At 47.7% G+C, this 17,039-nt stretch overlaps 1 protein-coding gene across 1 annotated transcript in view; it reads right to left on the reverse strand.

Moving 5' to 3' along the window:
• Positions 1 to 3,560: 3,560 nt before the first annotated feature.
• Positions 3,561 to 17,039, reverse strand: part of ATAD3A (ATPase family AAA domain containing 3A) — a 39,102-nt gene continuing 25,623 nt past the window's right edge. The window contains exons 14-16 of the mRNA XM_059866569.1: positions 16,108 to 16,275; positions 15,759 to 15,867; positions 3,561 to 3,935 (exon numbers count right to left, since the gene is read on the reverse strand). Coding sequence (XP_059722552.1) covers positions 3,756 to 3,935; positions 15,759 to 15,867; positions 16,108 to 16,275 — 457 coding nt within the window. The 3' untranslated portion in view covers positions 3,561 to 3,755. The remainder of the gene's footprint in view (positions 3,936 to 15,758; positions 15,868 to 16,107; positions 16,276 to 17,039) is intronic.

Here is a 17,039-nt window from a genome sequence, read left to right on the forward strand (position 1 = left end):
TTGGGGTCAAGGCTCTGGAGGCAGTGTCCCCACCCCAAAAGCTCCTGTAGGGCCAGCTGGGGGGTTTTGGGGTGTTTTATCCTGGCCTGGGAGAGAGGATTTGTGAGCAGGGATAAAGGGGGGAAATGCCATCCCCAGGAACCTGAGAGCCCTGAGCCCTCATCACTCCCCTCCTTTCATCCTTTTGTACCCAGTGGGGTGGTGCAGAAATGGGGGAAAACCCCAGAACTGAAGGATGCTGAGCATTGCCAGAAAAATCTCCTTTTTTTTCCGTGGATTCCTTGACACTCTCAGTGGCCTCCTGCTGTTTGATGGCAGGGAAAAGGGACACCACAGCTCCTCTCTTCCCTCCCTGCTCCATTTTCTGTGTTTTGGGGTCAGTTTTTAATTTCCTGTGCCCAGTTCAGTTCATTACAAACCCCCAAACTGCCCAAATATTCCCATTTTTCTGCCATTTCCCACTTTTGCTATTCCCTAGTGCCTCTTGTCTTGGAGCCCCAGGTTTTTTCTGGACCTGAATAATTGCCTGGTCCATATTTGTGTCCGTCTGTCTGTCTGTCATTCCTGGTTGTGATGTCCAAAATTCCTTAGGATCTAAGGAATGACTTTTCCTTGAGCACTTATCAACAAGTGGGGACAGCATTTTGTAGGGGAGAAAATTCCACTGGGATAAGGATAAAATATTGAGCCCCTGGAACTGGTTATGTTAAAAAAAAGGGAGAAAAAAGCACTTTAAATCAATTTTTCCACTGACTAAACTCAGACTGAATGTAAAGCCTGGCTCTGTCCTGCTCTGGCAGCTGAGCTGGGCTGAAATATTAAAAATTAAGCAGCTGGAAAGGGTGAAGTGATGGCTCACACCTGTTAGGTTTGATCTGGCTGATCCATGGCAAAATTCCATAAAAATCTGAGGATCTGGAAGAGGGGGAAAATTTTTTCTACATAGTAAAAATGTTTGTGTTGTATAAAAAGGGATTTTGAAAAAAAAAAATAAACAGGACAAGAGGGAAGGAGAGGAGAGGAAGGAGAGGAGAGAAAGGAGAGGAGATGAGAGGAAGAAGAGGAGATGAAGTAAAGGAGAGAAAGGAGAGGAGAGAAAGAAGAGGAGAGGGAAGCAGAGGAGAGGAAGGAGAGGAGAGGGAAGGAGAGGAAGCAGAGGAGAGGAAGAAGAGGAGAGGAAGAAGAGGAGAGGAAGCAGAGGAGAGGAAGCAGAGGAGAGGAAGGAGAGGAGAGGGAAGGGAAGAAGAGGAAAGGGAAGGAGAGGGAAGGAGAGGAAACAGAGGAGAGGGAAGAAAAGGAAAGGGAAGGAGAGGAGAGGAAGAAGAGGAGAGAGAAGCAGAGGAGAGGAAGGAGAGGAGATGAAGATGAAGAAGAGGAGGGGGAAGCAGAGGAGAGGAAGAAGAGGAGAGGCAAGGAGAGGAGAGGGAAGGAGAGGAGAGAAAGGAGAGGAGAGGGAAGGAGAGGAAGCAGGGAGAGGAAGAAGAGGAGAGGAAGGAGAGGAGAGGAAGGAGAGGAGAGGAAGGAGAGGAGAGGAAGAAGAGGAGAAGGAAGAGGAGAGGAAAGGAGAGGAAGCAGAGGAGAGGAAGAAGAGGAGATGAAGTAAAGGAGAGGAAGAGGAGATGAAGTAAAGGAGAGGAGGAAGAGGAGATGAAGTAAAGGAGAGGAAAAGGAGATGAAGTAAAGGAGAGGAGGAAGAGGAGATGAAGTAAAGGAGAGGAAGAAGAGGAGAGAAACTAAAGGAGAGGAAGAAGAGGAGAGGGAAGATGAGGCAGAGCCAGGAGGAGCTGCTCACCCCAGCTGGGCTGTGGGGACCCTGCTGTGTGTCCGTGTGTCCTGAGCTGTGTCTGTGTCACCCTGTCCCCTGCCCCTCCTCTGGCACCCCCATTTCTGTTCCAGAGGGGTCCCCAGGCCCCTCCTGGCCCTCCCAGCAGGGTGAGCCAGGCTGGCTCAGGCCCTGCACTCCCTGGGGAGGATTTTCACTCCTGAAACAGCAGGACAGAGCCTGGAGTGCTGCCTGCCCTGATCCTTCACCCTTTTTCCTTTTGCCCTGCACCCAAACCACTGCTGCATGCATCAGGCAGGGAGAGGCACAGCCCAGACTGCCAGAGAGGTTAAACTCTGCTCTGAGTCTAATCACAGAATCATCTCTACTGTGGTTGAAAAGCAATAATGGCTAATTTATTTTTTTTTTTTTATTAAATACACTTGCACAGGCAGATTTCAGCCAGGGCTTTGTGCTCTCCAGCCTGTGCTGAAGGGAGCAGCAGAAGGTGCAGAGAGCTTGGGCTGGGGGAGGCAATAGAAAAAGCACACTGTGATTTTATTTGGGTCAACAAGTGAGTGTATTTCAGCCATTCCTTCCCTTTCAATAAGATGTTTGTATAATAGAGAACCAGTTCAGCTCCTGGAACTAAGCCCATCCTTTGCTGTTTGTCAGTAAAATAGTTTTTTGCATGTTTTGCATCTGAGTGGTTTTTTTTCCCCAGCCCCTTGAACCCTCTGGGGCACCCCAGAGCAGCAGCTCCCCGGTTTTGGGGCAGGGGGGTGACAGGAGGAGGTGCAAACAGAGCTGGGAAGGTGTGGGCAGAGCTGTCCTGACCTCTGAGGAAGGGCTGTGGGATTCCCCCACGTTCTGGGACAGATTTTTGGCTCCTGCTGGCTGGGAAAACAGGGAAGCTCCAAGATCCAAAACTGATTTGAAAACAAATTCATTATTTCACTGTTCAATTCTGGGTGCAAGCTGCCTGCAGAGAGGAGCCTGAGCCTCTGGTGCCCATGGCCTGGAAGGGCAGGAGGGGCAGGAGAAGCAGAGGAATCTCAGAAGTGCCAGCTCCTGCCAGGGAACAGCTCAGCATGGCCAAAGTGGGGCTGGTGGCAGCTCCTGTGTGAGCAGAACAGCTCAGCAAGGGCACAGATTTAGGTCAGGCCAATGTGTTTGAGCTGTGTAGCTACAGAAGAGGCCTCAGAGCAGAGCACAGAGTTCAAATCCAGTTCAAATCCAGAGGAAAAAAATAAATCAGGAGATTTTCTAACCTGTCTCTCATATGCACAGAAGAACAAATGTCATCTCATCAAGGCAGGCTCGTGTTCAGGGCTTGACAATGGCACATTTTCCCAGCTGTTGCAGAAAAGCAGCAGAAAATTTGTGTGGCAAGAGCAGCTTGATGGCAGCAGTGGGAGCAAACAAGACCCACTCACCTCTCTCTTCACACCATGCTTCTTCTGTGTGCCCCAAACTCATCTCTCCACGGAGAAAAGTGATTGATTTACTTGGGGAAAAATATGGGGCTGCTCTCAGACCACTTGTGTTGACTCCAACTTGACCAGTGAATCCAGAGAAAAATTTACTCTGAAGGATAATACAAGTGAGCAAGGAGCTGTGTCATGGGCAGGATCTGGGGCTAAAAGGGTGAGAAATGGCACTGTGGAGCACAAACCCATCAGACTGAAATGCACAGGAGGTCAGGCTTGGACAATCCCCGGGTTCCCACAGGACCTGGCACACTGCAGAAACAGCTCAGAAGGATCTGAGCTCAGGCCATAGACACCAACACAACCAGTGGTGTTTCACCAAGGGGTCCTTTAATAAATTCAGTTGTTTCTGCCTTATTGAACCCATTTTGCTTTTCTGCTTTTGCACTTCAAAGCCACGAGACCCACGGCAGCCCCTCGCTGGCACCACGGGCTGCTCTCCACGGGCCACCCCACCAAACCTTTGCCTTTTTTTCTCTGCTCAGGTGAATCCTGCAGGTTCCTCACACCGGTGTCCCTTTGGGGGAAGGCAGCAGGGGGTTCCTGGCAGTCTCTTTGTTTGCTTCTGCACCTTCTGTTTTCAGCCACTCCATCTTCTGCCGGTGCTGCCGCACGGCGTCGGCCACGCGCGCGTCCATCATGGCCTCGGTCAGCACGCCGTCCTCCGAGGCATAGGCTGCTGCCTGTGGGGACAAGGACACCTCAGACACCTCAGGGATGGCATGTCCCACCAGCAGGGGACATTCCAGACTGCTGCCTGTCTGCTGTTCCCTTCCCCAGCTGGGATTTCCCCCACAGCGCTCTCGTTCCTCGATCGCCAATGAGCTCTGCCCACCTCTGGATTTCCTGGGAATAAAATCCCTGGTTTTGAGAAGAAAAAACCCATATTAGACTCCTTTAAATTCCCTCTCTTGCCCTAAAAGAGCTGCATGTGTGAAGCCTGGTTTTGAGAAGGAAAGACCCCACACTTCCACACCTGATTCCTTTAAATTTCCTCTCCTGCTCTAGAAGAGCTGTACATGTGAAGCCTGGTTTTGAGAAGAAAAACCCCACATTTGACTCCTTTAAATTTCCACTCCTGCCCTAAAAGAGCTGCATGTTTTCAGAAGAAAAGACCCACATTAGGGTCCTTTAAATTTCCTCTCCTGCCCTAAAAGAGCTGCACATGTGAAGCCTTGTTTTCAGAAGAAAAGACCCACATTAGGGTCCTTTAAATTTCCACTCCTGCCCAAAAAGAGTTGCATGTGTGAAGCCTGGTTTTGAGAAGGAAAGACCCCACACTTCCACACCTGATTCCTTTAAATTTCCTCTCCTGCTCTAGAAGAGCTGTACATGTGAAGCCTGGTTTTGAGAAGAAAAACCCCACATTTGACTCCTTTAAATTTCCTCTCCTGCCCAAAAAGAGGTGCATGTGTGAAGCCTGGTTTTGAGAAGGAAAGACCCCAACATTTGGCTCCTTTAAATTTCCTCTCTTGCCCTAAAAGAGCTGTACATGTGAAGCCTTCTTTTGAGAAGAAAAAACCCACATTTGGCTCCTTTAAATTCCCTCTTGCTCTAGAAGAGCTGCATGTGTGAAGCCTGGTTTTGAGAAGGAAAGACCCCACACTTCCACACTTGACTCCTTTAAATTTCCTCTTTTGCTGTAAAAGAGCTGTACATGTGAAGCCTGGTTTTGAGAAGAAAAAACCCACATTAGGGTCCTTTAAATTTCCTCTCCTGCCCTAAAAGAGCTGCACATGTGAAGCCTGGTTTTGAGAAGAAAAACCCCACATTTGGCTCCTTTAAATTTCCTCTCTCGCTCTAGAAGAGCTGTACATGTGAAGCCTGGTTGTGAGAAGGAAAGACCCCAACCTTCCACACCTGACTCCTTTAAATTTCCTCTTTTGCTCTAAAAGAGCTGTACATGTGAAGCCTTCTTTTCAGAAGAAAAAACCCACATTTGGCTCCTTTAAATTTCCACTCCTGCCCTAAAAGAGCTGCACATGTGAAGCCTTGTTTTCAGAAGAAAAGACCCACATTAGGGTCCTTTAAATTTCCACTCCTGCCCTAATAGAGCTGCACATGTGAAGCCTTGTTTTGAGAAGAAAAACCCCACATTTGGCTACTTTAAATTTCCACTCCTGCCCAAAAAGAGCTGCATGTGTGAAGCCTGGTTTTGAGAAGGAAAGACCCCAACATTTGGCTCCTTTAAATTTCCTCTTTTGCTCAAAAAGAGCTGTACATGTGAAGCCTGGTTTTGAGAAGAAAAAACCCACATTAGGGTCCTTTAAACTTCCTCTCTTGCTCTAAAAGAGCTGTACATGTGAAGCCTGGTTTTGAGAAGAAAAAACCCACATTAGGGTCCTTTAAATTTCCTCTCCTGCCCAAAAAGAGCTGCATGTGTGAAGCCTTGTTTTCAGAAGAAAAGACCCACATTAGGGTCCTTTAAATTTCCACTCCTGCCCAAAAAGAGTTGCATGTGTGAAGCCTGGTTTTGAGAAGGAAAGACCCCACACTTCCACACCTGATTCCTTTAAATTTCCTCTCCTGCTCTAGAAGAGCTGTACATGTGAAGCCTGGTTTTGAGAAGAAAAACCCCACATTTGACTCCTTTAAATTTCCTCTTTTGCTCTAAAAGAGCTGCATGTGTGAAGCCTGGTTTTGAGAAGGAAAGACCCCAACATTTGGCTCCTTTAAATTTCCTCTCCTGCCCAAAAAGAGCTGCATGTGTGAAGCCTGGTTTTGAGAAGGAAAGACCCCAACATCTGGCTCCCTTAAATTTCCTCTCCTGCCCTAAAAGAGCTGTACATGTGAAGCCAATAACGTGAAGAGAGGTGGGTGAGGGGGTGATGGAACCACTCTGTCCAGAGCAACAGAAAATGGTTTAAACACTTGCACAGCAGAACAGAGTGCTGGGGGCAACATGGGCAACGTGGTGCCTCTAAAATGAGGTTTAATGTGCCTCTAAAATGATGTTTAATGTGCCTTATCCTGCTTTCCTCCTGCACTCCCTCAGGAACCTCCCTGCATCACTTGTGTGCTGTGGCAGCTCCCACCCTGCACTCAATGCCTCCCAAGTCCCCATGCCAGTTCTGCTGGCACAAAGGTGACCACAGCTCCTTGGGGCAGCTCCTGCCACCTTTGTCCCCAAAGGAACAGGCCTGTGAGGCAGCAGAGGGGCTGTCCCTCGTGCAGGGGACACGCAGGACAGCTGGGGCTCAGCCTGGCCACCCCGAGATGCCAGCACAGCACACAAGGCAAGGATGCTTGTGCTGTCAGCTGCACCCATCTCCAAGGTAACAGAGCAGCCCCCGAGCTGCAGAGTTCTAAATCTGGTTCCTCCCTCTGCAAGTGCTCCCGTGAGCAGGCAGGGAATGAGGGAGCTTGGTTGTACAGGGATCCCTTGGCTGTACACAGATCCCTTGGCTGCACAGATCCCTTGGCTGTACAGGGATCCCTTGGCTGTACACAGATCCCTTGGCTGCACAGATCCCTTGGCTGCACAGATCCCCTGGCTGCACAGAGATCCCCTGGCTGTACAGGGATCCCTTGGCTGCACAGAGATCCCTTGGCTGCACAGAGATCCCTTGGCTGCACAGAGATCCCTTGGGTGCAGAGAGATTTCTTGGCTGTACACAGATCCCTTGGCTGCACACAGATCCCTTGGGTGCACACAGATCCCTTGGCTGCACAGAGATCCCCTGGCTGCACAGAGATCCCTTGGCTGTACAGGGATCCCTTGGGTGCACAGAGATCCCCTGGCTGCACAGAGATCCCCAGGCTGCACAGAGATCCCCTGGCTGCACAGAGATCCCCTGGCTGCACAGAGATCCCTTGGCTGTACAGGGATCCCTTGGGTGCACAGAGATCCCCTGGCTGCACAGATCCCTTGGCTGTAGAGAGATCCCCTGGCTGCACAGAGATTTCTTGGCGGTACACAGATCCCTTGGGTGCACAGAGATCCCTTGGATGCACACAAATCCCTTGGGTGCACAGAGATTTCTTGGCTGCACAGAGATCCCCTGGCTGCACAGAGATTTCTTGGCTGCACAGAGATCCCTTGGCTGCACAGAGATCCCTTGGCTGTACAGAGATCCCTTGGCTGTACAGATTCCTTGGCTGCACAGGGATCCCTTGGCTGTAGAGAAATCCCTTGGTTGCACAGGGATCCCTTTGATGCACACAGATCCCTTGGCTGTACAGAGAGCTGCACACAGATCCCTTTATGCACACAGATCCCTTGATGCACACAGATCCCTTTGATGCACACAGATCCCTTTATGCACACAGATCCCTTGATGCACACAGATCCCTCTGATGCACACAGATCCCTGTGATGCACACAGATCCCTTTGATGCACACAGATCCCTTTGATGCACACAGATCCCTTTATGCACACAGATCCCTTTGATGCACACAGATCCCTCTGATGCACACAGATCCCTGTGATGCACACAGATCCCTGTGATGCACACAGATCCCTTTGATGCACACAGATCCCTCTGATGCACACAGATCCCTTTATGCACACAGATCCCTGTGATGCACACAGATCCCTGTGATGCACACAGATCCCTTTATGCACACAGATCCCTCTGATGCACACAGATCCCTCTGATGCACACAGATCCCTTTTTGCACACAGATCCCTGTGATGCACACAGATCCCTTTGATGCACACAGATCCCTCTGATGCACACAGATCCCTGTGATGCACACAGACCCCCTGGCTGCACACAGATCCCTGTGATGCACACAGATCCCTGTGATGCACACAGATCCCTGTGATGCACACAGATCCCTGTGATGCACACAGATCCCTTTGATGCACACAGATCCCTCTGATGCACACAGATCCCTTTGATGCACACAGATCCCTTTATGCACACAGATCCCTGTGATGCACACAGATCCCTCTGATGCACACAGATCCCTTTGTTGCACACAGACCCCCTGGCTGCACAGGGACTGGGATCAGGGCTGGGAGCCCTGCAGCTCCCCCAGCCCTCCTGCCTGGCCCTAAGAGCCCCAACCTCCACCCACATCCTGGATTTTCAGGTGCCAACCCTCCTGTCCCCCGTGCCAGCGAGCGTCCCTTGGATTTCAGGCATCACCCCCAGGCTCCATCCACTAGGGATGCTGCAAAACACCAATTCCAGCAAGGAATTGAGGAGCCTGACAGCAAAAGCAGCCCAGGACCAAACTCAGGTGTGACCCTGTGCCACCTCCCCTGCCCAGGGGTGTCCATGGGGCAGAGGGCACAGCCCAGGACGAGCTGGAGCTCTGCCACCCCCCCAGGTTAGGGCTGACATCACTGAGGGGATGCAAGAAGAAACACCTCAGTGCAGGAGAAAGAATTATTTATCCAGGCTGGTTTTTAGGCTCCTCTAACCCATTTTCCAGCCTTTTTGTTGAAGGGGAAGTGGTTGGACCACAAAAGGTCTCAGAGCTGGCAGGAGCTGGTTTTTCCTGCAAAATCCAAACCCTCTGCAATCCTTCCTCCAGGCAGCACTGCCAAGTCCTGCTTAAAACCAGGAGTTCAGCCTGGCCTTGGGAAGGAACAGGTCTGCAAACAGAGAATTCTCTAGTCATTCTTATTTATTCTCTATTTAGTTATTATTTATTTTCTATTTATTCTCTATTTCTTTATTCTCCAAGGTTCTGGTGCTGCTCTCACTGCCTGAGCAGGATCCTCAGCACTGAGGCTGCCAAATATTCCCCCAGCACCTCTCCTGTCCTCCCTGCAAAGGTTTTGTTCAGACCTCCCTCACTCACCCCCCTCGACATTTTTATTTGTTTTAAAATAAAAATTCTTCATAAAATAAAAATAAAAATACAAATACAAACAGGGCTCTCAATGCAGCCCTGGTGGGAAGGAACAGGTCTGTAAACAGAGAATTCTCTAGTTATTCTTATTATTCTCTATTTAGTTATTATTTATTTTCTATTTATTCTCTATTTCTTTATTCTCCAAAGTTCTGGTGCTGCTCTCACTGCCTGAGCAGGATCCTCAGCACTGAGGCTGCCAAATATTCCCCCAGCACCTCTCCTGTCCTCCCTGCAAAGGTTTTGTTCAGACCTCCCTCACTCACCCCCCTTGACATTTTTGTTCTTAGTAAAATAAAAATTCTTCATAAAATAAAAATAAAAATAAAAATACAGACGGGGCTCTCAATGCAGCCCTGGTGGGGTGTTTGAAAATAAAAAAAGAGCTTTTTTTGTGCTCAGGGAGGAAGGATGCTGTGCCTGCCCTCCTCGCTGGCACTGCACAGCCCATCCAGCCCAGGGTGGAACCTCCTGCCAAGCTGTGCAGTTCATGCTCTGCTGATTTTCTCAATGACTTTCTATTTTTAGAAAGCCTCAGGCCCTCACTGTCAAGAAAGCAAATGGGAGAAGCAGCTGCCCCTTCTGGGAGTAGCTTGCACACACAGAAAAATGGTACCAAGCCTCATTTATATTCCTACCTCTGCCTCCTGCGTGGGCAAATTTTAACCCATTTTCTCCAGTGCAGCAATTCCTGTTTTATCCCTCAAACTCAATTATGAAATAATTGTGTTTGGTGAGGATGGAACAGATGACAAGTCCAGCCTGAATGACCTCATGGTTCATTTCAGCCAAGATTTGTGGTTTATTTGAACCTGGCCAGACTCATCTGTATCATTTAAATCCCATTTATAATGAAAATAGCCTGATGAAAAAATAAAAAAATCCCCCACAAAAATACAACAGCTATTTTTAAAATATAAACAAGGTTCAGGGAGTAAAATAAAAAGGCATTTATGGCAGTGGCATAAAAGGCAAGGAAATGACAGGAAGCTCACACTGGGACATCAAACTCCTGGGAATTCTCCTGAAGTGCTGCCAAAACAGTTTTCCAAGATTACAGCTTGGAATAGTGAAAGGTTGCTTGCAGGTTTTGACATTTTACCTAAAGCACATCAGCAGCTTTGAGTCAGGGCTGAGAACTCTGCACAAACTGAGCTGAGGGGGATTTTTAAGGTGAAAATGCAGAGCCCATGCTGGAGCCACAGAGGGCAATGGAAAAGCACAAGGACAGAAGGGAATGCTCAGGCTCCTGCAGGAGAGATGAAAATGGATTTTCAGCACGCACACTCTGGCCTCTGCCAGACAGCAATATTTCTCCCACTGCTAGAGGTTACACTCTTGGCTTTTCTGCTTCTTATTTTTTTCTCCTGTTGGTAAATTCAGGACAGCCAGAGCCAGGCTGAGAGAGCAGTGGGCAGAACTCCATGGGAGGGACAGCCAAGCCAGCTCAGCCCAGCTCAGGGTGGAGTTCAGCCCCTGAAAGCTGCAGCTCCTGCTCAGTTTAACTGGGATGGGGTTTTGTCACTGATGTATTTTATGAACAATCCTTTTGTTAGGGTTTGTGAGAAGCCGAGAGGCCTCAGAAATGAAATGGAAACAAGGATTATCTGCTGCTGTGGGATGCACCAGGTGGATCTGGGATTGGTTGTTTTTAATTAATGGCCAATCCCAGTCCAGCTGTCTGGTCAGTGACAAGATTTTATTATCATTTTATATCCTTTCTTCTATTCTTTCAGTATAGTTTTCATAGATGATTTTCTTTTAATATATATAATAAACTAATCAATCAGCCTTCTGAAACATGGAGTCAGGATTCTCATCCCTTCCCTCCTCCTGGGAGCCCTGAGAACACCCCCACAGTTTTTAAAGGCAATAGTGGCAGGAGAATCCTCGTGGGAGCTCCACTGCTGCTGATGCTTGTGATGCTTTCACCCCCTAAAGCTTCAGAATTTCCCCCAAAAGCATCTCTGGGATCCAGCTGAGGAAGGGAAGATGATCCCAGAGGCTCCAAACTCCCCCAGGGCCACCCAAACCTGCCTGTGGCCAGGACTGAGGCTCAAGTGTGCACTCAGAGAGGGGCTGCTCAGCCCAGGCACAGGTGGGGTTCTGACTCTGACCCCTGCAGGGCCCAGAGATGCACCTGGACCACCCCAGGGGGCTTCTCCCAGCTCAGGATATTCTATAATCAATTATCTCCCACCTTTGGCGGTCTATTTTTTAATTCACCTTGATTTAAAAGGGAATTAAAAGACCAAAAATGAGATCTTGCTAGATCACAGAGTGTCTGTGGGGCACAAACACCCTACAGCTGCTGCATCCAGCCTGATGAGGATTTTTTGGAGTTAATTTCTGACTCCTGAAGAAATTTTGGAGTAATTTCCTACCCTGAGCACTTAGCTATGTAGTGAACTCATCTTGCCAAGCTATTTTTGTCTCTGCTCAGCTCCCTGACCCAGTTCAGAGCACAGCCATCCACAGGGGTGCACCAGCAGCACGGCAAGGAGAGCAGGGAGGCAGGAAAACTCTGCCACAGAGGCTTGAAAATGCAGCCTTAAACCTTCCCTGATCCTACACCAGTGCTGAAACCGGGCCTAAAACACCAACAGGGGGGAGGAAATTCACCTGCCTGGAGAGGGGCTTTTCCCCAAAGCTGCTGAGGGGGTCACACAGAAAAACCCAAAGGGTTCCTGCCAGGAACAGCAGCTCCAAACTCCAAATTCCTCGTCCAAAAAATGGACAACAAGTCACAGGTTTTCATATTTTTATAAGTTTGGGCCATTTGAATATTTGGGGTTTAATCTCCCAATTACAGCTTTAGCTAATGAAGGAATTTATTCCAAGTTTGTTCCCCCCAAACTCATTTTTAACTTTTTTGGGGCAGGAACAGCAGCTCCAGTTGGTCCCAGCTCCAAATTCATCCCAAAAATGGACAACAGGTTTTCATATTTTTATAAGTTTGGGCCATTTGAATATTTGGGGTTTAATCTCCCAATTCCAGCTTCAGGTAATGAAGGAATTTACCCCAAGTTTGTTCCCCCCAAACTAATTTTTAACTTTTTTGGGGCAGGAACAGCAGCTCCAGTTGTTCCCAGCTCCAAATTCATCCCAAAAATGGACAACAGGTTTTCATATTTTTATAAGTTTGGTCCATTTGCATATTGGGGTTTAATCTCCCAATTACAGCTTGAGGTAATGAAGGAATTTACCCCAAGTTTGCTGCCCCCAAACTCATTTTTGTTTAACTTTTTTGGATCCTGAGGCAGTGAGGTGTCCTTGACTGCCAGCCCTGGGGAGGAATTGTTGTGTCTGCCCCAAATGGGGAGCAGCAGCTCCCACTGTCCATGGAGTTTGGAGTTCTACACTAAAGAACTGCAGGGTTACAAAGAGATGGAAAATAGAGAAGCTCAAAGCCCAATCAGGCATCACAAGTGAGTGAAAAAGAACCCCCAGAGCATCACCAGCTCTGGCAGGGAGCTCCCAGACCATTCTCATGCCAGCCTGGATGCCCTCATGCCCAGGGGCTGCCACTGACCTTGGCACAGCTCCCTCCCCTTCCTGACCAACAGGAAATGAGGTCCTTTTGAGTTCCACCCTGACTTCCACTCTGAGTTCCATTCTGATTTCCACTCCTGATTTCCACCCTGATTTCCACTCTTGATTTCCACCCAGATTTCCACCCTGATTTCCACTCTTTATTTCCACCCTGATTTCCACTCTGATGTCCACTCTGATTTGTACTCTTGATTTCCACCTTGATTTCCACCCTGATTTCCACTCTGATCTTCACCTTGACTTCCACCCTGATTTCCACCTTGATTTTCACCCTGATTTCCACCCTTGATTTTCACTTTGATTTCCACTCCAGATTTCCACCCAGATTTCTACTCTTGATTTCCACCCTGATCTCCACCTTGATTTTCACCAATTTCCACCCTGATTTCCACTCTTGATTTCCACCCTGATTTCCACTCTTGATTTCCACCCTGACTTCCACTCCTGATTTCTACTCTTGATTTTCACTCTTGATTTTCACTCTGATTTCCACTCTTGATTTCCACCCTGACTTCCACTCCTGATTTCCACTCTGATTTCCACCCTGATTTTTCCACTCTGATTTCCACCCTGATTTCTACTTTTGATTTCCACTCTTGATTTCCACTCTGATTTCCACTCCTGATTTCCACCCTGATCTTCACCTTGACTTCCACTCTGATTTCCACCCTGATTTCCACTCTTGATTTCCACTCTTGATTTCCACTCCTGATTTCCACCCTGATTTCCATTCTTGATTTCCACTCTTTATTTCCACCCTGATTTCCACAATGATTTCCACTCTGATCTTCACCTTGACTTCCACTCTTGATTTCCACTCCTGATTTTCACCTTGATTTCTACTCTGATTTCCAGCTTGACTTCCACCCTGACTTCCACTCCTGATTTCCACTCTTGATTTCCACCCTGATTTCCACCCTGACTTCCACTCCTGATTTCCACTCTTGATTTCCACCCTGATTTTTCCACTCCTGATTTCCACTCTTGATTTCCACCCTGATTTTTCCACTCCTGATTTCCACCCTGATTTCCACTCTTGATTTCCACCCTGATTTCTACTTTTGATTTCCACTCTTGATTTCCACCCTGATTTTCCCACAACTGAAGTTTCTTGCTACATCCAACCCACTCAAACATTTCTCCCCACTCCCCTCTCCTGAGTATTTTTTTTTAAAGGCCTTTGAGTGTTTCATGAGAGCAGAGAGGAGCTCAACAACTTCCTGCTGCAATTTCACATCAAACCTTGCTCACAGTGCTGCCAGCACTATTAACATTTTTAAAAGCTGTCAGGGAAAATTAGTCACCCCCACCTTTTTCCTTCCTCCAGCAGCACTTAAAGGATAAATGATAAAAGCTGAGGTCATTCCTGGGGAGAAATGACAAACTTGCTGATAAGGGGTGATAAAAAGCAAAGCAGCATTTATCACAATTTCTTATTACAGGAAATAGTTGGCAGCAAAGCCACATTTTGAAATATGATTCAATATCATAAAAATAATACAGGAAAATTAACCAGTTGTGTGCTACCAAAGAAATAAAATAACTGACAGCACTCCAACTGGACCTCAGCTCATGAGTGCTGCAATTCAAATTAATTTCTACTAGAAAGGATAAATATTTATGGTCCTTAAAAGGTGGAAAATCAGTAGCAGAAGGAATGAAATGCACAAACTTGGTCAGATGTTTGGGGGCTGCTAAACTAAATTAAAAATTGAAGAACTAAACAAAAAGCCACTTTGTTTTTACAAGGCCTGAAAGGAAGCTGACATGAGAAGGTTCCACGGCACACAAACTGGAGCACATTCCTTCAGCTGATATTTCTAGGTTAGTTTTTGAAAACACACAACCCAGTAAGGAACTGGCAGCTGTGACAAACCTGATTTAAGGTGAAAACCTGATTTAAATTAAAAAAAACAACACTAAAGCTTGATTTAAATAAAAACACAACACATTAAACCTGATTTAAATTAAATAAAAAAACAACACTAAAGCTTGCTGAGCATGTGAATAATTCTACTCCAAATTCTGCATTTCTTATTTTTATGTATGGAAGAAATATCTATTTTTTTTCAGCTGTAATTCCAGTTTTGCTTCTAGTGACCCCAAAGTGACCCCAAAGTGACCCCAAAGTGACCCCAAAGTGACCCCAAACTCACCTGCTGGACCTAAAGTCCACCAGGGATTCCCCAGCAGGGATTATCAAAGCTGCTGCTCTGGATGGGATGAGGAATTGTGCTGAAATCCCAACACCAGCCCAGAGGCAGCAGGGGTCTGGGACCACCCTAGGGACAAATGGAACTTGCCCAGGGAGAGGTGAGCTGAGACTCCAGAATTAAAGCCTGAAACCTCCCAGGAGGGGAGAAGGAGGGGAAAAAAGGGAGGGAAAAAAGGGAGGAAAGGGAGGGAAAAGGGAGGGAAAAGGGAGGGAAAAGGGAAGGAAAAAGGGAAGGAAAAAGGGAAGGAAAGAGGGAGGAAAAAGGGATGAAAAAGGGAAAGAAAAAGGGAAGAAAGGGAGGAAAAAGGGAGGAAAAAGGGAAGGAAATAGGTAAGGAAATAGGTAAGGAAATAGGTAAGGAAATAGGGAAGGAAAAAGGGAAGGAAATAGGGAAGGAAAAAGGGAGGAAAAAGGGAGGAAAGGGAGGGAAGAAAGGGAGGGAAAAAGGGAAGGAAAAAGGGAGGGAAAAAGGGAGGAAAAAGGGAGGAAAAAGGGAGGAAAAAGGGAGGGGAAAAGGGAGGGGAAAAGGGAGAGAAAAGGGAGAGAAAAGGGAGAGAAAAGGGAGAGAAAAAGGGAGAGAAAAAGGGAGAGAAAAAGGGAGGAAAAAGGAAAGAAAGAGAGGGGAAAAAAGGGAGGGAAAAGGGAGGGAAAAAGGGAAGGAAAGAGGGAGGAAAAAGGTAAGGAAAGAGGGAAGAAAAAGGGAGGAAAGGGAGGGAAGAAAGGGAGGGAAGAAAGGGAGGGAAAGAAGGAGGAAAAAGGGAGGAAAAAGGGAAGGAAATAGGGAAGGAAATAGGGAAGGAAAAAGGGAAGAAAGGGAGGGAAGAAAGGGAGGGAAAAGGGAGGGAAGAAAGGGAGGAAAAAGGGAGGGAAAAAGGGAGGAAAAAGGGAGGGAAAAGGGAGGGAAAAGGGAGGGAGGACAAAATCCCCTCTCACCTGCCATGCCACAGCAAGCTGGGAGATCTCCCGGCCGGACATGCCCTCGGTCAGCCTGGCAATCTCAGAGCACTTCTTGCCATAATCAAACTGGGCCAGCTTCAACCTCCTGAAAAGCAGAACAACCTTTTGGCTGATGTGCAGCCACACCACAGGAGTTCCCACTGGCATCACTGCCTCCTGAATTTTAAGGGCACGACAAAAACTCTGGGATGGCCTCGCATCGAGAGGCATCTCCCAAGTCTTGTGCTGCTTCTTGCAAGAGGGTTTAAAGACAGAAAACACAAGAAAGGGGATGAGGAAAACCAAGGGGGATCTCCAGGGTGGGAGAGCTGTGAGGGGCACTCACTGTTTGCCCTCTGTGGCTGGCTTCAGGACGTGCTGGTCGAAATACATCCTGACCAGGCGCTCGCGCTCCTCCAGCCGGGGCAGCTCGAAGTTCACCATCTCATCTATCCTGTCATTGATGGCCCAGTCAAACTGCTCTGGCTGGTTGCTTGCTAAAACAAGCATAAACCTGGAATTAGGGGGAAAAAAAAAATAAAGGATAGACTGACAAAGCCATAAAAATCCAAATCGATCAGGTGAGTGTGAATGGCGGGAGTGGTTCCCGTGGTTGGGATCAAAGATGTTTCATCACCTGAAAAAACCAACCTGGATTCCTCAGAAATTGCTTTAATAGCATCCCAAAATGTGTTTTGGGCTGTTCAGAACAGTCTGAAGTGTGCAGAGCAAGCTCTGCCTGGTACAGATGTGCTGCTCCAGGTCCTGCTGCATTCTGGAGCTGGAAATCCTTTTTTTTATTTATTGCTTTGTAATGATGCTTCTTCCCTGTGCCAATGCTTCAATGCTTTAATTGATGCCACCAGTTTAACAGTGCCTAATAATTTGAAATGGGCTTTTAAGCACAGCTATTGGAATATTGATGTTCTTGCTGTCTGGCTGAATCATTGGCTGCAAGGGGCCCTGTTCTCTGCTGTCATTTCTGGAGATAACTTGGCCAAGCCAAGACTTTTCTACCAACAAAGACCTGCACAAACACAAGCCTGCATTAAGGATTGCCTGATATTCAGGCAGCTTGCTACCCCACAAGATGATTTTGGGAAGTTGAAAGGCAGCAGTTCCCAGTCCTGGTGCCAATTCCCTGCTGAAGGAAGAGCTCTCCTCAGGGTCTCACCAAAGCACCCCATTTACACAGCCCATTTCACCCATTTCACCCCACTGCTCCTTGCCCAGAGCAGCAATAAGGCTGCTCAGAAGTAAAAAGCAGTGCATGAATCA

The sequence above is a fragment of the Haemorhous mexicanus genome, chromosome 23 (genome assembly GCF_027477595.1).
Source record: "Haemorhous mexicanus isolate bHaeMex1 chromosome 23, bHaeMex1.pri, whole genome shotgun sequence".
Classification (NCBI taxonomy): Eukaryota; Metazoa; Chordata; class Aves; order Passeriformes; family Fringillidae; genus Haemorhous; species Haemorhous mexicanus.